The 24,080-nt window shown below is 45.0% G+C and overlaps 1 protein-coding gene across 1 annotated transcript in view; it reads right to left on the bottom strand.

The window, feature by feature from the left end:
• SGPP2 (sphingosine-1-phosphate phosphatase 2) overlaps window positions 1–22,151 on the bottom strand; it is a gene marked incomplete at both ends in the record, with an annotated part of 32,299 nt that extends 10,148 nt beyond the window's left edge. The window contains 2 exons of the mRNA XM_080349759.1: window positions 10,110–10,268; window positions 21,942–22,151. Of these exons, the coding sequence (XP_080205885.1) occupies window positions 10,110–10,268; window positions 21,942–22,151 (369 nt within the window). The remainder of the gene's footprint in view (window positions 1–10,109; window positions 10,269–21,941) is intronic.
• Window positions 22,152–24,080: the final 1,929 nt, after the last annotated feature.

Raw genomic sequence — 24,080 nt, 5'->3', positions numbered from 1 at the left:
CCAGAGCCTGGAAAAGCAACTGCTGCTGCCTTTGCATCCTTTATCCCCTGTCACATGAATCACATTACTACCTTATTATGGGCACCACCTGCGGCACGCCTGGCTGCTCCCAGTTCCCCCTGATAGCCGGGGCATAGGGCAGCCAGCACATACCTGCCCTGTGCACAGCGAACAAAGGCTCAGGGAACAAGTGTCTTAAAGAAACCACCACATGGGTTTATTCGGTTAATGCCACCAGTTTCCAAGCGGATGTAGGCACATCTTTGGAAGTTAATTAAATTCCAGATTGAAAGCAAAGCTACTCTCTCTGACAGAACATAAACCATAGAGGCTACTATTTGTGATAGCATCAGAGAAGCAAGGTAGGATGAGCCAGTGTATCAGCAGTCCTCTATAATAATGACTTCCACTTGTAGAAGTATTATTAGCACTCATACGTAAGAGTATTACAGAACAGGAAATGAGTCATCTTTGAAATGGAGGCTCTGCTAGGACTTCTCTGATGGTAAAAAACAGGTTCAGTGCTGCAGGTGGTCTGTGTAAGCAAAAATACCAGGCATCCTCACACCACCTTCCTTCCTTGCATTCCAGATTAAATCCTAACCCTTCTATTTTTAAAAAACACATATTTTATGGCCTTGTACAGCAATGAGAGGCAAGACAACCTCCAGAACATACGAAGATGAGTACAGAATATGTTCAACCTAAATATGGATCTCTGAAGCACCAGACCTTTGCCTTTAGCTTATCTGGGTAGCATACACGGGGGTTTTGCACACAATGTCCTGCATTATTTGGCAGAAACAGCAGTTGTGGGAGCAGTTAAAACATCCCCCATCACCTGAATGGCAGCCTTCCCCTACAAGGTGAAAGATGACAAGTGCACCATTGCTAAAAGCTGCCCAGCAAAGGTGTTGCTCTGGTTTGATGCCTCCCCATACGCTGCTGACAGCAGCTGGAGGAGCACAGGACTCCCAGCACGGCCAAGCAGGCAGCCCAGAGCTCCTCCCAGACCTGCCTGTGGCTGGCAGAGGGGTCCCCTCCCCGGGGACATGGCCCTGCGGCACGGAGCAGGGCAGGCAGAGCTCCAGCTGGGAGCTGTGCATCCCTCCCCAGCCCGGAGCATCAGCCAGTCCTGCTGAGGACCGTCACACAGAAGGTGACTGAGGGCCATACCCCTGCCAGCATGCCAGGCACAGACTCGCAGAGCTCAGCCACAAATAGTAATAAAACACCAAACCAACCAACCAACAACAATACATGCAGGAGACCACTGTGGATGCAGTCACAACATGACAAGTGTTACACAGAAACACACTTAGAGAATTATATTTAATTGCAGGATATATCTGAACTGCACTCGACTGAGGCTCTTGTCCTCTGAGGATAGTAGGTATCTGCCTTGGTTAAGTGGCATACTCTCTCTTAAGCCACATTTCATTATTTCCTGACCTTATTTCCCTGTCATGTTGCATTTACTCTCTATCGGTTCTGGGAAGGAAAGCAAGTAGTCTGAAAGTCTTGGCCTGTTATTAGCTTTTTTCAATCCATCAGATGAGAAAACCACTGTAACAAACATTATGAATGATAAGAGCACTAGAAAGAAGGGAGACAAAGAGATGAGCTTGGGGCTAAAGATCAACACTGAGCTAAGCCTCACCTACAGTTGAATTACCTCTTTGTGCAGTGCCAAAAATCTTTGATGGCCCTGGAACCAAATTTAGAATGGGCAGAAATTATCCCCAGTCCAGACCAACAAACAAAGTGGGATTGCTTAGGTTGCAAAGCCGAGATCACAGGACTGGATGATTTTGCTGTGATTTTCAGCCTGTCCTGGGTAAGCCAAACAGCACATTCACAAGGACTTTGGACAAACAAGGAAGGGTAGTTTAAGGCTTGACCCAGGAGTGCATCAGCCTATAGCCCCCAACTGGCAGCAAGTTGATGCATTTCAAGTTTAAGGAAGGGTGATCCCCTGGGCTTCACACAGCTCCCCCTTCTGCATGAGGACTGGGAAGATTTCATGAGGAAGGAGAGGCTAGGCTCAAGCCATACTAATGGAAGGTTTGAATAAAACCCATTCCAAAAGTCCTTATATGTTTCTGGACTTTTCCACCTGATGGGTGTCCAGGGCCAGAGCTGAAAGAAAAGGGACCAACAGACCCTTGAACACTGACTGAGCAGAGACTGTTTGCAGTCATGTAGGAATGACGAAGAAGAGAAACCTTGAAGCAAATAATTTCTTCATGCTTTATTGTTCTGTTTGCTTCTTCCCCAGATTAAGTGCTATGTTATGGCTCTCAATGCTATTCTTCTGTGTTTATCTCTAGGACAGTCTCTCTTCCACTCCATCTGAGCGATGCAGATCAACCAAATTTTCCGCAGTTCTGGTGGAAAACAGTTTGCAGATATCTTCAGCATAAATAATTTAAATTTGAACATTAATAAGTACCTCTGCATGAGGAATTTATTTTAACCTGGAGACTCAGCTCCCTAATATTTGCAGCATTACTTGACAGTGACATGGCAGCACCAGCTAGAGAGATGGGAAGTAAAACACATAGCCCAAACCCCTTCTTCCAAAGCCACAGAGACACTGCCCATCACTGCAGGGCTGCCCCTGCCAGGCCCAGCAGCTCCTGGCTGTGTTGCTGTGTGCTGCACAGCTCCCATGTCCCTGCCACAGTTCTGCCTCTGTGAAACATAAACCAGGAGCTTCATTTATGCGGCTGAACCTGTGAGATGCATTTGCAGGCAGAGGAGAGGCTCAGGGCTAGGTGAGGCAGGCTTGTCTTCCCAAGGGCTTCTGCCCTGCAAGGGAATATATCACCCATGTCTTGTTCTGCTCCATGGTGAAGCAGTAAGCAGCTGGGCTTACTGATCCATGAATGAAATCCAGAGTATGGCTACTCTGATCCATTCAGAGTTGATCCAGCCTCTCCTGTGCCTGCGCTGCTGGGTGCTGCTGCAGCACAGACTGCACCAGAGCTGCATTCATAACCTGAACACAGGGGCCAAGGCAGCCACCCTGACACACAAGGCACTGTTCTAACCCCCGGTCCACAACACCATTATTCGGTTTGTGAATTTCTGAATTTCCAGTGCTATGTAGATGAATCTGAGGTCTTCAGAATTAAATCCTTACAACAAACGCAAGAAGCTTCTAAGCATTACTTCTGTAAAGACTTCTTATCTGTTGTACAGTTGTACACACTTGTTCCCTTCTCAAAGGGTTTTTCTGCACTGCTGCAAGCAACTTAAAAACAAGACTTCCCTCAAACTCTGGTGCACACGAGTACTACTGGGGCAGCCTGGGCTGTGTGAGGGCAATAGCAGTTCTTCACGGCCTTTTCTTCAGGTGAAGGCAAAGCTTTATTGCCACTATGGGTCAACAGCATTACATTTTACTACACGAATACAATTAGCAGTTGCTATAGCAGCACAATAGCCTTTTTCAGAGTGTTTCCTCTGAGTCATAGATATGATCCATCTCCAAAAATACATCCCCACCTGAGGCACTGGGGTAAACAAGACTAATCTGTCTTAGTGTTTAATAGGTCTTGCTTTAGTGAACACTGATGAATCAAACTCTAAGCAGTGGAATCCACATAGGTCCAGGTACCAACACTTTTGTCCCAACATCTGCAGCGGTTCCCTCTGAGGTGAGGAGCTGTTTCCATCCCTGTGGGCATCAGAGTCCCATAAAGTGATGTGGCTCCCTGGCATTTGCAGAACTCCAGTGTTGCTTCAATAACATAAGAAGTGGTTTTGCTCACCTGCAGGTGTTGCCTGGCATTTCAGTGATTTTCCCTCACTACTCTTGCAGTCACTGTGAGCAGCACTTCCATGGCAGGAAACAAAAGAGCTGCACACAGGTTTACCACCACGGTGCAGATACATATGAAGGCACATGGGAAAACATAGCTGAGCCAGCTCCGTATGCAGAGGCACCGGACCGGTGCCTCAAGGCACAGTTTACCCTTTGGAACATTTACACGGCAGCTGCACAGACCTTGGACCTGGCAGGTTTTAGGAAACAGGCCCTGTGCTGCAGGTGTGCTGTGTGTGACATGTCCTCCTCACAGCCAGTCACCTGTCCCCTGCCACAGCCTCTGCACGGGCACAGATACCCCACCAACCCACAGGCCTGTGGAGGCTGGGAGGAACAATTCTTTTTGCACTCTGTAATATTTCAGCTAACCAAGCTGAACCAGACCATATTGATTTTCAACTTCTGATTTTGAAGCTCTCCCATCAGTACTATTGATCTATTAAAAGGACAAGATGAAATTCTAGAGAAGACGTGGGGCCAAATAGCATTGCCAACTTCTTCTCTGAGACTTGTGCTGTGGCAGCCTGACTTTGAATCTTCTGTTTTGGCTCCAAAACAGAAACTCTATAACCTGTCTCTAGAAACGTTTCCCTGCAATAGTACGTGTCATCTTCCCAGAAAATAAATTTACAGCTCGAAAATGGTGTTGCTTTGTTTTTTATCATAACCACTGTGTGCTGATAGGAGTGACAGACCACATCAGGAACGCTGGAATGAGGGAAGAAAAAAAAAACAAAAACCAAAAAGAATGCACTAATAATAAACTGGCATTTGCAGAAGATTAATCAAGCAAAGCAAAGGCTGTGTCCTGAAAGTGCCAGCTATTTTTCTTGGTTGTCAAGGCAGGTGTGACTTTGATTAACCATAAAGAAATTGAACCAAGCACGCAGTCTGCACTGTTTACAGCTTCTATTCTAAGCATCCCTCAGCCAAGGCTTAAGTGAATAGATAAACACTGCAACAGTGCCCCTCAAGCACCACTTGGTTCACAGTGAAAGAGGAACAGAGTGAGGAAGAGTATGTTCTTCTAGAGATGCTTCTCCTACCCGCAAGGCGGTGCCAAGAACTAAGGTTTATCATCAGGGAAATAACCATGAAGTCACAGAGCAGCACTGCTGGCCTTTCTATCATGAGGGCAGCCTAGGTGGAGGAAGTCCTGCAGAAACCCAGGCACCTCCACCCACATCCTGCTCTCCATCACCACCCTGAGTAACACAACTGCTCTCCGCATACAGAGATGACAATGGTGACCACGAGGCTGGACACCTCCTCAATGCACGTGCACCTTAGCAAGAGGGCAGCTGGCTCAGGGAGCTCAAGGATCTGACATCTCCAACATGGTTATCGTTTTCCAGAAAATACACCAATCTTGTGTTAGCTGCACCAGAACTTCACAACATGTTTGCCAAGGATTTGGTCAGGTGCAAGGGGACATTCAAGCTTGCATGGAGCTGGTGGGATGCTCAATCACTCATTCAAGTTGTCTTGGCCACAATGTGGGCAGCACATCCAGGAGGCACAGGTCTGCAGCACATCCAGGAGGCAGGTCTGCAGCCCACCACAAGCAGTGCCACGTATGTGTCAATGCAAGGGCAGCAGGGCATGGGAGCAGGGAAGAGACAGCATAGACAGCTTCTTAAAACATGCATCTATATGTACAGGGGGAAGGACTTTGGCTTTCTCAAGACAGACTTCAGAAAAACAAAACCAGAACAAGAAGATCAAGAAAACCTTGTGCCTCCAGAAATACAACCAACCAACATTCTAGGACTTTCACCCTGTTTTTAGAAGAAGTCTTCAGCCAAATCTATAAGATATCTTACTATCTTGCAAGATGTTTAAATAAGAGAAATTTGGGGCCACAATGTCCTGGTAGCAGGAAAAACTGTCATATTGATCTGGTTTATCATCTAATACCTAAAATTGGGAAGCCATTACCTGTTGTATTTCTAGTGATATACAAAAGGCTTCCAATTTAAACTTCACTTTAAATTATTCTAACTGAAATTTAGCAGTCTTGAACTGACATCAGATACACAGTGTTTACCTTTATACGGTGTCTCAGTTATGAAAGCTTCACTGGCACTTTTTCTTCAAGAGTAGAGCATAGCTACCAGCACATACAAAATTCTCTTTCAGTAAACACTTCATCATCTTGCACATGTCTTTTTTTTTATGGACAATTTATTTTTGTATTCTGACATTTCGTAGTTACTTACATATCTGAGTACAGTCTTATATGTTCTTATGCATTGTAATATATGGCACTTTGAAGAGTTTGACTTTCCACTGACAATGTTTATCAGCTGTTCCAAGCTTGTTTTGGCAAAATGTTGCAAGAGCACAAAAATGTTTTGGTGAAATGTTGCAAAAGCACAAAAACTACCAAACAAACACAGAAGAAACAATAAACCCACACTTTGCTGCAGCATATGTTTTCAAAGCAGCAGCCAAGGATTCAGCTGCCACAAGTAACATCAGCAGCATCATGGCTGTGGGTAAATTCCTGCTGGTTATTAAACTCCTGGTTACTCTGAGAGTCAGAGTTCACCATTCCCAAGTTGGAAAACTGTTCCTCTGAAAGGCAAGGAGGGAAACTAAATGGCCATGGATTTAGACCCAGGACTTTCTCAGAGTCGAAGACACCTGTGCCCAGTGCTGCCCGAGGAGCCTGGAGGGGCACACCCCCCCTGGTACCCTCAGCACACCCCAGCACCCCCACTCTGCCGGCCCTCAGCAATGCCGCCCTCACCCAGTCACCAGCTCACCGCTCTCCCACACCAGCAGCTTCCACACCTACCCCGACAAAGTCCACGCTGCTCAGCTCTTATTTATATTGTATAAATTGAAGCTTTATAGGCTCAAAAGAGGTGTGGATATATTTTACATCCATGCACCCTGAAAAAAATAACAAGAAAAAAATAATTCCAACCATGCTGGATAGCGAGCAGAAATCGTAACTGTTTTTTTCCCAGGTCTCTACCTTACTACTGAAATTCCACACCAAAATACAGCCTTCAACCCTGAAGGGGTACATAGGTTAAAAAACAAACAAAACAAACAAAAAAAACCAACCAAACTGAGCTTTAACCTCTCAAGCCGAGATGTGCAGTAAATTTAAAGTACATTTGGGAGCTGGTTCATGTGAAGTTATTTTTCATCTCGGTACTTCCTGGTTGAAGTAGCAAGAGTCACAGGCATCAAAGCCTTGTCTGTGTAGACTCAGGAATGTTTACTTCAAAGAGCTGAAGAAGGGAAGTGAAGACACTAAGGTACTCCTGACACTGAGCCACAGCATCGTGCTTGGGGGTTTCAGGCAGTTATTTCCCTTGTCTAGCTGAAAGGAAAAGATAAAGCCTACATGTATTCTGCAAATCCACAAGGGAAAGGCACCACGGAAGCACAACGTGTTCTTTTAAGCTCCCAAAGCACCTGGATGTGACCAGAGTCAGCATTTCCCAGAGCCATCCAGCTAAATAGAAAACCACGTGCAGCTGGTTTTCGAGACTCAGAGCTGGGAAAGACCTCCCAGGGCACCAAGCACACTCCTCTGCTGCTGCTGAAATAAACTCTCTTTGTAATTTTTCTTACTGCTCCTTCTAGAGCTATTTCACAACCTTTGGCTTTAACCTAGCTTATTTACAAATGTCTTATGCATGTTTCTTCTTGTGACTGTATTTTTATTTTAAGTGCCTTCCTTCCCCTGGTGTTTACAGCCAGCCTCATTTTCTCTCAGACTTCATTTTGTTAGGTACTTATCTAAGCTTTCAGTCTCTGCTAAGAAAAGAGCCTGGTCCCTAATCATCCCTGGCCTTGCTCCAGTTTGAATTTATCTTTCCCAAATGCGGGTGACTGGCTCCGCATAAACTCTTACAGATAAGATGGCAGGAGGACCTTGTAAACAGCACTAATACTGCTTTAATTTTTAAGGGAAGAAGTTCCCCTGATTCATTCTAGAACCCCAACTCTGTCATTTCCAGTTTGCAGCAGAAGCTCACAGGTTTAAGTCCCCAGTAGCACGAGGCAAGAAATCCCACACTCGGTACCACTTCTGTCCCTCCACCGCCCAAGGGGAAGCCCACACGTCCCTCACAGGGGTCTCAGTCCCTCATCACACCGTGCCCGACGACGCTTCACCTGCGCCTGTTCCCATCGGAGCCCTGGGCTCAGGAAAAGGTCATTGCTGATCCCCGGCTCTCTCCCTGCTGAAGAGCGTCACTGAAAACCTCCCCTCATCCCAAATAGTGTCAGAGAGAACCGCTACCACCTTCTCCTTCGGGCTCACCGTTTGATACCAGCTCCTCTCCGCAGCTGCATAAGAGCCTCTGCAGACAGACTGTGCTGGACTTGCCCGTCCATGCTCTTCCCAGGCTCTCCTGCTGGCAGCTGTTGTCAGACACTCTTGGGCTGCCTGGATTTTTACTTTCATCTAAGACGGCTGTTCTCAGCCCCACATCACCATTCGTGCAGAAACAGAGCTTCTTTAAAACTCTGAATTGCAGATAGCCCACAGATCTGCACTCCTCCTCACCCTCTTGTCACCAGACAGGGGTCCCTCCAGTGCTATCACCCAAAACCTTCCAGTAAGTTAAAATCAGAGCTTTATCACATTGAACATCCTCCCATTTCCCATGCAGCTAAGACTGTTGCATACATGACCAAGGTGTCTTAAGACAACAACACTTATAGCACCATAAATGCTTATTCCTGTTCAGAGTCTCATCATCAGCAAATAAGCCACCCAGCTGAGCTTGCCATAGCATTAACACAGAGCCTGCACAGACGTTTTTAGCTATTTCAAAATTACATGCAATTAAAATGTTTTTAAAACTACAGATTGTCACAGGCCTGTGTATTTAAAACAGATTCTCCTTTTCTCCTTTTCAGTAAAAAAGGCAACTCCACAACTCCCTCAGTAACTGGAAAATAATATTAATAAAATATTAATAATCCTAATATCACATGATTGAATATTCTCATTAAATTAGCCTAAATCTGGCCAGTACTCAGATGCACAACTTGCAAGGTAAAGGCCAGTCTGCAGAAAGGCATATAAGGAGCTCTAAAGAGTCATTTTTTTGAGCAATTTGCAAACCCAGAAGGCAGTGACTACCAATTATCATCTTCTGTGGCACGTCTCCAGAAGCAGCACTTCTACTCCTGGACAAAACCCAACTCCAATTATACAGTGTCCACCTACTTTTAAATTTCATCTGCTAGTTACTTTTCATGTTCTCTCCATAAAATTTATTGACTAGGGTTACTGGCACAGAACAACTGATGCCTTCTGTCCAAGAACGGGTGCATTTGAAAAGTATGACCCAATTCAAGTTGTTTTTATTATTTCTCATCATATTATTTGGACAAAAGACAGAATATTATTAACCAGAACTGACTAAGTCAAGGAGACTGATTTAGCTTCCAAGCTTCACTGGAAAGAAACAAAGCTAATAGATATCACATCCAAGTTTTTACCAAGCTTCGATTTCTTAAATCAATGTAGACTGACAGCTAAACCTCTAGGTTCTGTCATCTGCCAGAGATGCTTCCTGACTCCTTTCTTTGTTCTAAAATGGTCTTATTTGGGCAGCAAAGATCAGATCAATACCAAGATGAGCAATGGCAGTGACAATACAACAGCCACCCTGGATTAAAGTGCCTGGTTATCTACGGGTTTTCCGTGCCAGAACAGAAGTATGTTATTCTGGATGCCTCAAGCCACATCTGTGAAGGCTGTAATGCTGAAGTCTATTAATTTGAGAATGCTCCTGTAGTAACAAAACCCATTGCTTTTAGCTAATGTTTTTTCCCCCTTCACGTGACCGCAGAAGCACCCTGTGCATCCCCTTCCTGCTAGATTTATACTAATTTCAACCAAACCAGAACTATATGACCAGGTTATGCAGAAGAAATCAGGGCAAGAGAAAGATTTCCTACAGAAATGAAAAATTATCCTTAAAATACCGTGACATATTGGGAAGGAAGTGTTTTCCCAGCTGTTCTGTGCAAACCCCACAAAAGTAGCTCAATTAGTTATTGGGCTAAAAAAAAAATGAGCCAGTCCAAGATGTAACAGATGAATAGACATGCTGTGTCAGCTAATGCATCTCACCTCCTCCCTCCGTGTCGCAACGCCTCTGCTGCCTGACAGGAGCTGCACATACAAATAACTTTGGCTTTGTCATGTTCAAAAGGATCGTTTCTTTGAAGAGCTATTCTTAAATATTGTCTACAGTTACAGAATGTACACATTTAAATAAGTCATAGAAATACTTACAGACCAAACAATTATCATCCTTCTAGACACAGAGTGATCGATGTTCCAGTAGATAAAGGGAAGGAAAGTGATATAAAAAATTTCTTCACCCAAAGCAGCTGAAAACTTGAACAAGTAGTAGTAGAAGTAGTTCTTCACAATATATTTCTGTGAGCAAGCCTGGAAATGAGAGGGTTTTAGAAAGTTTCAGTGAATCAGCAAACCATATCAAACATTTAAAATATTTTATCTGTTACGGTTCCCAGCCCTTAAACCAGATAATTTCTTGGAACAGGTGTGAAGAAAAGAAGTTTAATTTTTATACAGAAATGAAGACTACAGTGACAGCTCAACTACATTTCGTGCAGATCAGGAATCTATTCTAGTTAATTAAGGGTAGCAGTCACAGTGGCAAAGTTTTGCAAGATATCAGATCAGTCTTTCCTCCAGGGAAATAAAGTATATTTCATAAAAGGGTACTGATGCATTAATTCTGAAGTTTCTACATCTGTGTATAAAGAGAGTCACCATTGCTTTTGCTGGAAATGTGTTTTGAAATGAAAAAAGTAAACTGCAATTACTGAACCATGCCATTTAAAATTCGCCTCCTTATAGCAGGCTAAGCTTACCCTGTTAGTCCCTGAAATTTGCTGTCGGGTGCCACTGGACACAGCATCTCCTGTGTCCCCTGGTGGGATGCCCCTGGGTGGGCGAGGGCTCAGGAACCGCAGCAGCAGGAGCTGGTCTGGGGAAACAAGGCTGCGAGCGGGCAGGGAGAAGAGCTGCCCCTGTCACCACCAAATTGTCACTTCGGTGTCTTTAAGCAACAACAACCAGGCTATTCCTTTGAACATCACCAGCAGATATATTGCAAACAGCATCAGGTGACACTGCTTGAGACTTAATTTATACCTTTTACTAGGTGATAGATTTCACATTTCTCTGTATTTGGCAGCTAGATCTTCTAAAAGGCTGCACCCAGCCTGCCCAAGCTGGTAAGCCACACAACAGCGTATATATTAAGGCTATGACTTTGGTCACTGGTGGCTAGGTTTGCTGTTGTTGCTGTTTTGGACTAGTACTCCACTAAGAAGCCTTTCACCCCATTAGCAGGAGCAATAAACATGCAAGTCATTCACATTTTATATAAATGCCTGGACCCTCCTGAAAAAAAAGAGATAGACATGAAGAGGATTTTTGATTTGGGGACAGGAGCAAGGGAGCCAATCTAGACTCTCTCCAACTCTTCAAAAAGAAAATAAACAAAAATGGAAATTGATGGTGTAAATATGAGATGAAAGAACTTCCTAAAGATGAGAGCTGAGAAGGGATCATGAAGGCTTCAGTAGAGACACATTAAGATACAGCTTTGACATAAGCTCCTAAAACTCTTCTAAGAGGAAAACTACTATGCTTCAAGTTGACTGTACACCTAATCTACCGGTGAGAAATTGTCATCCTACATCCTAGTGGGAAAGGAGTCTAGACATGCAATTGTGACTCATTGTAAAAGCAATTAGAATTTACAGACCCTTAATCTGCTTTCAATATGGAGATGAGGCAAACTGCATGAAGACAACAAAAGCAAGATGGAAAGAAGTTGCTTCCATTCACATATCATGAAAAAAAAAAAAAAACCACAAAACAAAAATCCCCCAACTTATTTACATTGATTTTTTGCATCAATAAACAAAAAAGATAAGTCAACGGTTTTGAAATGCTTGGGTCACAGGAGTGTCCCCCATGTATTAGTAACAGAGGTCTCAGATGAGGCACTGGTGTCCCTCTGAAACAATCCAGCAGGATGCTATGACTGGCTGAAGGACAGAGCAATCAGCCCAAGTGTCTCATACACCCATTAGGAAACACCCCCCATGCAATTAACAGCTCTGATGCTTCTCTCTGAGCTCCTGAAACTGTATTTGGCCACACTTACATGGCCCCGGAGAAAACTCTCTTCTGGCACCGCTAGCTCCTCAATTAAGCATCAATCTCCAATGTATTAGGAATTATGTATTCATGTGCTTTAGAGCATTATGGGATGAGGGATAAAACTTTCTAATTCCAGTAAGCTGCTTTGTAGGAAAAAAAATAAAAAAAGAAAAAAGAAAAAAAAATAAAAAACCAGTTTCTAAAAGAAATCTTGAGTTAACTAATATTTCCAGGCAGAACACAAGGCCAAGTCCTTACACATGATTTTTAAAACCTTTTTCTTTCTTCTTTTCCTTTTCTGTCAGAAATCACCCCTCACTTGTTGAAGTTTGTTTATTTTAACATTTCTTTTTTAAGCACTACAACAGCAGTTGTGGACAGCCCAACATGTGAGGCAGGAGACAAACATCACACCTGTGACACACAATGGTAACAACCACCTGTTAGGCACGTAAGGCATCACAGAATCGCTCTGCTTCATTTCACATAGTGTACATTAATTAAAGAAGAGATGTTTTCAATCACTGTGATCCTAAAGCTTTGTGAGTACAGAAAGCCCACTCCGTGCACCTTCAGCCCCTGGCCCATGAAAGGTCCATGTTCGGCTATCCATGGTGATGCTGGAGCCCAGCAGTTAGCTCATGTTTACTATTTCTATCTATTATTTCTGCAGAAAGCAAAAGCTACTGTGCTTTGTGAGTGCCTTCCCTTTCTCTTCTCATTCTAACCCCAGCGCAGGAAAAAGCTGTTACAATTGTTTGCGCAAACATTTAGCATGTTTTAACACTCTCAGAAGTGTATTCAATCTCTACTTTTAAACAACTCCAATCTTTAGTCTTGTTTATATTTAATATACTGGATTGACCTGGTGCTTTCCACAACTTCTGAAGCACTTTCAGTGAGTCAGCCCCTCCATCACTATTTGGTCTGGATCAGAGGGCTTTTAATGGGCAGTTATTAAGGCTGTAGAAAAAGTCAGAAGTTTAAGAACATTTCAGATGCAAGTTGTAATAAGATATCACTTTCGCAAACAGAGAAGACAGGTAATATCACACAAATTACTCTTCTCACAAAGTATAAAATATCTATTGTGAAAAAATTTAACTGGTTAAGTTACAAGACACAGATTCATGTGAGTCTCCATAAATTTAATACTCACCTGAAGTACTGAAGAAGCACAGAAGATAGCTGTTGTAGGTCAACCTAGTCTCAATCTCTGCTCACTGGTGGGTCACCCACAGCAGGTGCTGCCCCACACATGCTCAGGGGTCTGAGTGCAGCCCCAGCGCTGCTGCAGCACACACCCAACCTGCCCCCGAGCACAGGAGCATGCCCAAATCCTCCCTATGGAGCATTAATGGCAGGACCAGCAGAGCAGACCACATCACCATCATGGTGACTCTTGGGAGACACTAACACACAATGACACAGTAGAGCAGGAATCCATAATGTTATACAGTGCATATGTAAGAATATATGTCCTTTATAGCTGCAGTAACGGAATAGCAGCTGAACCACAACCGTAATGGTTTTAAAATGTATTTTAAGGCAGAGATATACCCCACAAAAGAGGAAAAACATGAGCTGTATAAAGATACAACTCTCCTTCCAATTTCAGTAGGATGTCTCTCATCAGGGCACTAGAGACAGCAGCTTTCCCCACCCTGTCTCTGGAGAGCAGCTTTGCAGCATCAGGCGTCTAAGGCTCAGAGCCTCACCCAGAGATACCATTAACCAACATTTTGTTCTCAGCTCTCAATTACTTTGAATCCTTCAGGAGACATGCACATTTAATTAAAGTTCCCAAAGTAATTACATTGCTTCCCTTCCACCAGAACTGCCTTTTAGAAGTTCAGAATTTCCCTCCCAAAGGCCCTCACAATACCTCACATTTGTGAGGTCTATACCTCACAATACTTCTCATTTAAGGGTACTTTTTTTTAATGCTGCAAAAAGGCAGAAAAAGTAGAGAAGCCAAAGACCAGGTACAAGAAAAAAAAGCCAAAAATTCCCATACAGATGCTGCTGTACACAGAGACAACATAAATCCGACAATTCAGTCTGCAGTGCAGTACTGTGTGAAGTATAATCGGTGGGATGAACACGCTTCAGTTTTGCAGTACTCTGTATAGGCAATCAGTTTTACATCACTTCTATGCTTATTAACTGTACCTGATTAAAAAAACAACCTATCAGGTCACAGCCAAAAATTAGGTATCAATGATCAGATTTTGGAAAATAAAAGAAAGAAAAACCCATTATATTGAAGACTTCAGCTCTTTGATCCACCTGCATAGCTAAGTGTCAAACAATTTCAGAGTTTTTGAAGATCCAACAAGCAGCTGGGAGCAGCTGGTAACATCTCTAGCAGCTAAATGTTCACCTCCCCTGATAGCACCAACACTGGAAACTCATCGCTATGAGGTGGAAGAACAGTGTGGGCAGGAAAAGGGGGCTGTGCCACAGGGAGAGATCCTGGTGTGGCCCCTCGCAGGGAGGGCTGTGGCACACAAAGCCCACAAAACGCACACAAGGAATGCCAAGGCATGAAAAACTCAACTAACCAAACTCATGTCTGTGAAGATCTTGCTCTGTTCGAGTGCTTTTAATCGAGTCATTCTTTCTTACCCTCTACAAAATGTGATGCAGCCAGTTAACAGGAATTGTCCAGGTTTCCATAGTCTCCTTGTTGTTGGAGAGACACCTAAAGCTAACTGAAACCTGAGCGATTTGGGGATGGAGGCAAACAGAAATCATGGGAAAACCCTCCTTCAATGCCCTCAAGTTCTGACCAGCTCTGCTATTAGTAGAAATGTCTTGCTAACTAGTACACAAACAGGCAACATTCAACTCGCAGCTGTTGTGCAAGTGTTTACAGTGGCATGCACTAATGGCATCATGAGCAGGGACACGGCCTTGAATCATCATTTGATGCAGAAGCAAGTCACTCACTGCAGGAGAAGTTACAACTTGCAAGCTTCAGGTCAAGCAATCACAGTACTTTCAGTGATGTCAGGCAAAGAACAAGCAGCGCGTTTAAAAGTCAGGCAGACTTCTGGTAGCTTTTTGTAGTTTCTTAATTCATTCAAAGCACCAGAAAAGGCCATTAAGTAAAGCTCTCAGCAAGGTACCATAGCAGAATGGTGTCACACAACCAGCAGCACCAGGGATGGCTCGAAGCTGTTGGGCTGAAAGGGGTTGAGATTTGCAGGACCACAGGTTGAGACCAGTCAAGTGGGAAAGAGGAAAAGGGGAAAGGTCCAGCACTCCCAGCAGTGCTCACCCAGTCATCACGTCTTACATATCAGTGCATCTTCATCCAAAGTTTCCCCTTCAGACTGCAAAGGAAGTTCAGATGAGACAGACACACACATCTGCATGACCAACATACGCCCAGCACGCCACAGCGAGGACAGTTAAGAGACCTCAGTTATCCCTGAAGATTTCATTTTTCAATCTTCAGATTATTGTCCCTTCCACTCTGACTAATAATCTGGAGGTAGATTGAATTATAGGTTAGATTTCTGTATATTGCTCTTGAAGTAACATAATTAGCCCTCCTTCCTTCTGTTGAAAGAACACAATTAGATATAACAGAACCTGCCAAGTCATTTAAATATAAAGTGGAATAAAATAAAACTAGAGCTGACAGAGCATTTCTTTAGGCAATTAATAGGAAGAATCAATGAAGGAAAAAATCTACTATGTCGGCTTCCTAAAAGAAAGCCTCCTTAATTAAGAAAAAAGAAAAGCCCATAAGTCTCTCCCAGAAACACAGAGGAACTGCTGCTAACGAGACTGAGATTGCTGGTGAAGGACCATACCTGTAGTCAGCTGAAAGGACAGCCTCGTGTTTCACAAAAGGCAGTCTAACCGAAGGCTAGTCCAGCTTGTCCACCAAGGATGAGTGGCTCACGCTCCCATCACTCTGACAGACATTTGTTTAACCTGTCCTTACGGATGCCGGTGGTGGAGGCTCCACTGTTTGCTCCAGGTGACCTCCGAGTGCATTGCTCTCCTGACACCTAGCCTGACACTTTCTTACTGGAATTTAAACCTGTGACTATTTTCTTACCTACTGCAGACAAGGAACAAACAGTTTCCTTCCTCTGAAGGCTGACATGGGAGAAGCTTGTTACAAGCATTCAAAAAGGACATAACTGCATAACTGTCTGCTCTTCCACTGCTTAATCACCTGGTGTTTCTTGTAGAAGATATTTGGCATTTTCCAGACACAGCACTTAAGTGTCTGTCTTGAATTACATGCCTGAAGATCAGACATGGCACAGTAATGCTGAAGGAATAGTACTGTACAATTCCATTCACTTTGCAGGCTGTTTACAGAATAGCATGCCACCACTGAACCATGCCCAGCCCATGATCTCCTCTAAACATTTTTCCCGTCCATGAAAGTGCTACCAAGCTCATAATTTCCCATTCTGTAGTTGATTAGTTTATTACACCTGGTTGTTCAATAGCTATCTGCACCTATTGGATAGAAGTCAGTTTTCAACCATAACTTCGACTCGACTATTCAATTTATGTTCTTGTCCTCCGACCTACATGCAGCTCATCCTACATTCATCTCACAGGCAGTATGCCTCTCTCACATTTCCAGATAGTTATTTCCATGTGGCTATGAAACCTATTCTGAAGAGCCTTCGTACCCATCACTTTCCATAAAAAGGTGTTGTTCTTGGCACAGGCCATCAAAATTCATGTGTTCCTTCCTTAGCAGATGCCTGAAGAGTTGACATCCATGATTCCTACATTAATCCCTTCAGACTTTGTGCTAGTTGCTAATAAAAAGGCAAGATCTCCTCCACACAGTGGTCTCATGGTATTAGAATGATGTTTCAGCCCATGCACTTCAGCGTCTTCCTACATTTCAGAAAGAATGGACTGGTTTGTGCAATAAGGAAATAACAGGGCAGGAGAGGGAAGGGCAGAAGGAAAAGGCTTCCTTCCTCCCTGTTTTATAGTGGGGAAACAGGTTTATTTAATTGCATTTTAATTCCTGAGAATTAGATTGCAATTTTGTAAGGTGCACCACAGAACCTACGTCTAAAAGTGTTTGAGGAAGGTATTTTAAGGGTTAGGTAGCTATGGACAGAGAAGGGTGAAACATGAGTTAAGAACCAGAGAAAGAATTAAATTAGAGACAACTCAGAAGAACAGGGACTCCAGCTTCAAAATTAAGATTAAAAAAAAAAATAAACCCTCTGAAATTCAATCATATTTCACATCTCCAAAGGATGAGTGTTACTAAAAGTGTTTTTGGATAGGAGGATGCATCACACAACAACAGTTTTCAAATTGCACAGCATTAGACGGCCACCCTGCCCACACACCAGCTCCCTGCAAGCACCACCACCTCTTATTTTTGTCTTCCTGCCAAAACACATGAATCAGAGCATTACTAGGGCCTGTATGGCTGCTAGATATCCAGGCTGCTCTCCAGAGATCTGGAGAAGTGGGAAGCCCCTCAACTAACTCACTTTTCCCCCAGAACACCAGGTTTGAGGAGCTCCCAGCTGATGGTTATTCATCAACAGAAGCCTCACCGAACCAAAAGAAGCATGCAGGAATGGCCAAATGACCATGGAGAACCAGGACTTCACTGTTATGTTTCTTTTCAGAGCAAAAAGCTTATTCTCATCTTAACACTTGGCTTTAGAAATCGACTATAGCCTGGAAATTTAACTTCACAGATTAATCACACATTTCTACTCAGCAGCATCATGAATCCAGTCAGCCTGCTACTGCACAAAGCTTAGTTCCACAGCAGACATCTATTTTGAGAGGCACAGAGCAGCAAGGCTTCTATAAGATAAATGAGCAGAGTAACACCATACTATTTTTGGACAACTAAATTGTTATTTTTTTAATGTTATAATCAGACACCAGCACAGGGAGAAGTGACTCCCCAGCAGATAGTTCCAAGATTCAAGTCAAAGAGCACTTTTCGATGGTAGTGCCAAATAAGGCTTTGGGTTAAGTATTGTGGCAAATATGCAAGTCCTAGGTAGATGTGCTCCTGGAAAGCAGAGACCACTGGAGACTGTATGGCCTTTGGTGCTCAAATTGCATCCATGGCTATAGAGAGGCAAGTTGGAGGACACCTCAGAAGCCACCCAGCCCCTGGCGATGCAAGCCATAGATACAATGTTCTCAATTCACTTGCTGCCTCATTATTAGCTGCAATTAGTGCAGGCCATACCAGTGTCAGCTGTTTCTGATGGGGAAACACACAAGTAGACCAACACATAACCCAATGTTGCCAACAAGCGCTGCTTCAAGGATCTGTGCTGCTGCTTCAAGGCCAGGATCTCTGACACCACTGAAGGAGTGACTCTGTGGCTGAAATCCCTGTGGCATCCCAGCAGCCTCCACACACCAGCACTGCTCAGCGTAGCGCTGCTGGCATGGTTTGGGAGATGCTCGCAAGATTTCATGCTGCAATCTGTGCCACTTCACTATTCACCTCACAGGTAGGGGTGGCGTTGGCATCAGAGCCACCCTGCTGTACATACCCCCTTCTCCTTCCTAGACACCTCTTATACTTCTTTGCTTATTCTGTCTTCTGCTTCCTGCCACGTATCCTGGCCTACAGGCACTACGTTTGTCAGGGAACAGGTTCCTCGCTGCTAATGCCTCTGAGCCCTTTCCCACGCAAATATTCGGTCTTTGCTCTCCTGTGGTGTGACGGAGGTGTCTGACAACATTTTCTCCTGTAAAATACAGTACCTCAACACTCTCCCTTCACACAGAGAATTGTCAATAGGGAACACTGAAGGCAATGCACCTAGTTAAACTGATTAGCATAACTACATGCTAGCTGCAAAGGGGATAACAACCTGGTCTACTGTGACAGAATGACCACACAGCTTTGTACATACCAGAACTATCAGGCTCAGGGAACTCTGTTAGTGATAGTTTGCAACAGCCAGTTGTCTTCAGAAGGAAGGATTAAACTTACTTTTTTGTATATATAGTAATAAATGTTCAGAAATTTAGTAATACAATAGAATAGTAAAAAATTAGCAATGTAACCCCATATTAAACCATTTGTGTACCTCTAAATTTAGACCAACAGCAGTTTGCCTTGGAAAAATAAGCTGCTGCTGCTAACTATACTACACTGACATGAAGCCCTATAAAACAGGAACTTGAATAGCCATTTTAAAAACAAATCTTGTGGTTTAGACAACACTACCTGTACATTCTAGACCTCGGATTTACTTGCCATAGCAGTCAATACCCACCATCCTTTGCCCAGATGATCCATAAATATTCTGTGCAGAGCATATACATGAAGTAGAAGAACTGACTGTCCAAAGGAGTCTTCCAGGGAGAATAGATTTTCTCTGGCTCCTTGCCCATTAAATCTACCCCTGTTCTCTGTAGACTCAAAGGAGAAAAATGGCAGCAGCTGAGCTTTTATTCTTCTGGTTGATATCTGAACTAATGGCCTAAGACATTCAGCAGAATTATAAAACAGTAAGTGGCTCACCTCCAAGTACTGGAATTAATCCTAAGACCCTGACATCTCCTCATTACGAAGTCCAGCAGCCTCCAAAAAGATGACTCAGGCTGTGAGCCGGGAAGCGCCGAATCATGAAGCATCTGATCATCAGCATAACAACACGGGCTCCCAGTGGGGCCCCTGCTTCAATCTTGGGTGTGATTGCACTGTCATCTTCTAAAAGACCATCACTCATAGACCTGGCCAAAAATTATCTGATGGAACAATCTTGTCCATATAGACCAATGACATCCCTTAAAACTGGACACACGCAAGACAAGAAAGCTCCCTCGGCCACTGGACTGGGTAGGGGAGCTGAACACTCAGCACCAGAGCAGCAGGAGTGGTGTTGAGGAACATGAGCCTTGTTCAATGAACCCATTGAAATAAGAAACTGGATCTCATGTTTCTCCAGCTGCAGCTCCAAACTGAGGAAGTTCCAAAAGTTCAGCTATGTTCTCTAGAAGGACAAAGCATCAGCAGTGGAAGCAGAAATGCCTTGTTGACAGCTCTCCTAGTGGTGCTCACGGGCCCACAAAGGGTTTGTCTCACCTGCTGAACCTGCCTCAGCCACTGTCAACTTACTGCTGCGTGGAAAGGGAAATATGAAACCAAGTAAGCCAGTAATATTATTTAAAAAGGAAAAGTAAGACTCTGAGGCTGATGCAAAAATCAATTGCAAAGAAACGCCACAGAAGGGAGACCTTGACTCAAGCTCTAGAGCAAGTCTACTTCAAATTACCAGAGAGCCCATCACAGAAAAAGCAACACTGTCATCTCTGTCTTACCAGTAATTAGCTACATTTTGGGGGACTGCAATACATTCAAGATGAATGTGCAGTTTTTACCCGCCTTTTCCACTTCTGTTACCATCACCTTGCTGTTATCCTGGTTATTCACCTCCTCACCTAAGGCACGAACAAGAACTGTACAATCACTGAACATGATCAGGCAGTTTGTAAACATCACACCAGTCCGGAGCAGTTCTGACAGTTAAGGTATAACTACAGAGTAAATATGAACTGTACTCTTTCAAAGGCAGAAAGGTAGATCTCAAGAAATGATAAAGCATCTAGGAAAATGAAGAGTGGAGGAAAACCAACAAACCTGCTGATTGTCCAAGAACTTACACAGCAGAACCTGAAATCCTTTAAGACTACTGGATTGTGGCAGTAAAGACAAAGTAATGTAAAAGTTATTACGTCATAGAAACCTTCTGTCTCAATAATACAGACTTTGAAAGCCCCGAGCTCCAGGAATGGATACTCAACCTGAACACAGAGCCACCCAAGGTCACCAGGAGTGCAATGCAGGGGTAGTGCTGAAGCACCTTTCTGCAAATGCCTGAAGCTAAGAGCAAGAAAACACCACTATCCATAGAAAGTTTATGGCCAAGGACTTTGCCTTGCATATTAGACTCTTAAATCCACTTCTTTGCAGATACATCATGGCGGCCCCAGTTCGTTTAGCAACAGTGCAATGAGTATGTGTTTTGGTATAAGGAAGATCTACATTTGTTTTTTTGCATCTCTTGGCAGGTTGCAGAAGTTTTGGTGTTCACAGCTGGCCCATGTTTATCTTGCAGGTAGAGTGTGGAAAGCCATTATCACACCTCCTTTTCCAAAAGGCACCATAAAGTGATGTGCTAATGAATTCAAGTCATTGCAGTAAGAGAAAAAGCAGGTCATCCAACCTGTACACATGGGATGCGTTATGCCCTTCCTGTTCCCTTCAGATACACAAGTGAATTACAGACAGTGCCGTGAAACACTGTGACCTGCTTGGCCACAGGGAAGCACAGAGAGTGCAGCCCACCTCCATTAGAGTCCCGGCTGCCATAAACAGTGAGGAACAGCTCAGACCCGGGCAGCAGCAGAGCACAGCTCCGGGCAGAGCTCCCGCTGCGCCCTCAGCCCAGGCGAGACCAGTGTGAAGCCCCGGATCAGGAAAGCACCACAACAGGTGCACCCCGAGTGGAGAGAGATCCACGGCAAACAGAATTGCCTTCCCATTCACTGCGCACGGGAAACCGTGCAACCCGGGAGAGGCAGCGCTGCTGCAGGGCTCCTCCGGGCACCGCTGCGGGCAGACCCCCGCTCACACCGGTTACCGCATTCCGCGGGCGCCAGCGACGGGGAGTAAGCAGAGAGCCATAGAAACGCCTCCCCAGCGGGACCGATGATGCCGAGCTGCGGCCCCGCCAGCTCTCCCCGGCACCCGCACCCCCGCAGCCCAGCCCCTCCATCCCTCCTCCCGCCCACCCCCGCAGCCCAGCCCCCCATCCCTCCCCCAGCTCCCCGGCCCGGGCAGGCGGCAGGATGCGCGGGGACCCCGCGCCGGCGGGGGGCGGCTCTGCTGAGTCACGGCCGGGCTCGGCCACCCCCCACGGCACTCACCTGCGGGCCGCTCCGCACGCCGTTGGGGAGGCCGCGGTCGGCGGCTGTCGGGCTGCGCAGCGCGCCCGCGCCGTTGCAGATGCCGTGGCCCCGGGCCCCCTCCGCGGGGTCGCAGCCGCCGCTCTCCTCGCCGGCGGGGAAGAGCCCGCAGCAGCGCTGGAAGCGCGCCACGGGCTGGGAGCCGCGCAGGGTGCGCAGCAGGCGGGCCATGCTGCCAGCAGCCTCCGCGCAGCGCAGCGCCCCGGGGCCGCGGGCAGGTGCGTCCCGCCCCGCCCGCCAGGTGCCTCCGCCCCGCCCGCCAGGTGCCTCCGCCCCCCGCACAGGTGCGGTGCCCCGCCCGGGAGCGCCCCCTGCCGGACAGGCCGTGCGCCACCCCCGCCAGCCCGAGGAAACTCAGCAAGTCCCGCTTTTTTTTTGCCATTTTTCCTCCCGTGACTACCCTGATGAAACAACGAACATGATCTGCCTTGAGATAAACGCAGCGCGCTTGTTAACCTAAAGATAAGTGCCCCAAATCTCAGCATGACTGTCAGGATTTCCCTGGAAAACACTGAAACAGGGAAAAGGCAGGCGAGTAGGACTGCAGGGAAGAGCTTTTCCACTCCCCACGCCATCCCAGACACCACTGCTCCTCTGCATGGAAGTACCACCTGGGCTCATCAATTCTCCTCTAGGGCATAAAACACACCCCAGGCTGGCCCAGGTTTATTTTTGTCCTGTCTTGGAGATAGCATTTATTTGTTTTTCTCCTGAATATGTACACATATATACTGTATACATAGCCATGTACATATGCACATGTAAGCATACAGCTCTGGGTATTTATGCCCTTAAATACAGCAATGGAGTTTCCCATCGAAAAGAGAGAAGTTATCACTTGAAAAATACCCCTCAAGCTCTGGGGCTACAAAACTTGCTGTGGATGATACTGATTATTTCTGCTCTTGAAACTTTAAGGACCTTAGTTTTATTGCTGTATTTGATTTTTTAGAACAGCCTATTTCTATCCCCATAAATATATTTTGTACAAAGACTGCAAGATCATTGTTCAGTCAGTGTAAGTTTATTGCAAATTTGTTACTTTTTTTTTTTCCCACCTCTGAAATACCCCAAATTTTCTGGGATTGCATTAAGGCGCTTTTTTTTCTACAGTCCTTGAAAACCAAAACCACACTCCTTTGCTTTTTAGGAAGCCGGTTTGTCTTGTGCCATTGCTTGTGCTGCCTGTGGGAGATGCTCATCCAGCCCCCAGTGCCACCGCTCTGGAGGTGTCAGGGCCATCTCCTCACCCAGCCCCAGGCCAGCTCCATGAGGAGCTACAGGGACAGGTCTCCCTCATCCCACCCAGACTCTGGGGCAGACTCTATAGATGCCATATAATTGTTTTGTGTCATTCATTTTTTCCTTATTTCTTTTATCTTCTGTCATTCGTGGCTGGCCCAACCCTAGCTCCAGGTGACACCATGTTTCAAGCACTTTGCTCATGGCGTGTGCGCACACGCACTCAGCAGTGGCTGTGTGACAGGGCTGCCACTCGCTTGTTGGCAGAACCAGTTCACACAGGCTGAGGAGGAGGCTGCCTGTTCCAGCTTGGTTATGTGTTTATATTGTTTGCTTGCAGACGTTATTCATTGCTCACTTCTGGTTTTGTTTTTTAATGGCTGTTTAGTTTATTAGGTGCAGTCATGAGTATCCGGGAAGCTTTTCTGTTCTTTTTCCTGTTTCTTGGATATATGAAACATCCCCAAGTGTGGAATTTCAATTAAAAAAATGCATTTATATTGCTTAATTACTTCTACATAGACTGACTTCAGTAGAGCTGGATGAGATTAATTCAGTCCATAGTTCCTTCATGGTTATTTTCCTTGTATTACAGAAAGAGTCTTCAAAACAATTTCATTCTTATTTTATCCACCTATATGACAACATGTACAAGACTTTTTAACATCTTAATTTCAAGAGTAAAATTACAGCCCTGCCACTGCAGCTGGGAGTTTTGCTGCTGACATGGGTGAGATAGGATCTTGTCCAGAGACACAGCGTAAAGCAGGGAAGTGGGAATGAAAGTGCACGGCGGCAACAGCACTTTATAGGTGTTTTAAAAAATCTCTTTGTCAACCGTAAGTTAATAGTTACCTG

The sequence above is a fragment of the Nesoenas mayeri genome, assembly GCF_963082525.1.
Source record: "Nesoenas mayeri genome assembly, chromosome: 9".
In the NCBI taxonomy this organism is placed as follows: domain Eukaryota; kingdom Metazoa; phylum Chordata; class Aves; order Columbiformes; family Columbidae; genus Nesoenas; species Nesoenas mayeri.
This window is presented reverse-complemented; position numbering and strand designations above follow the sequence as displayed.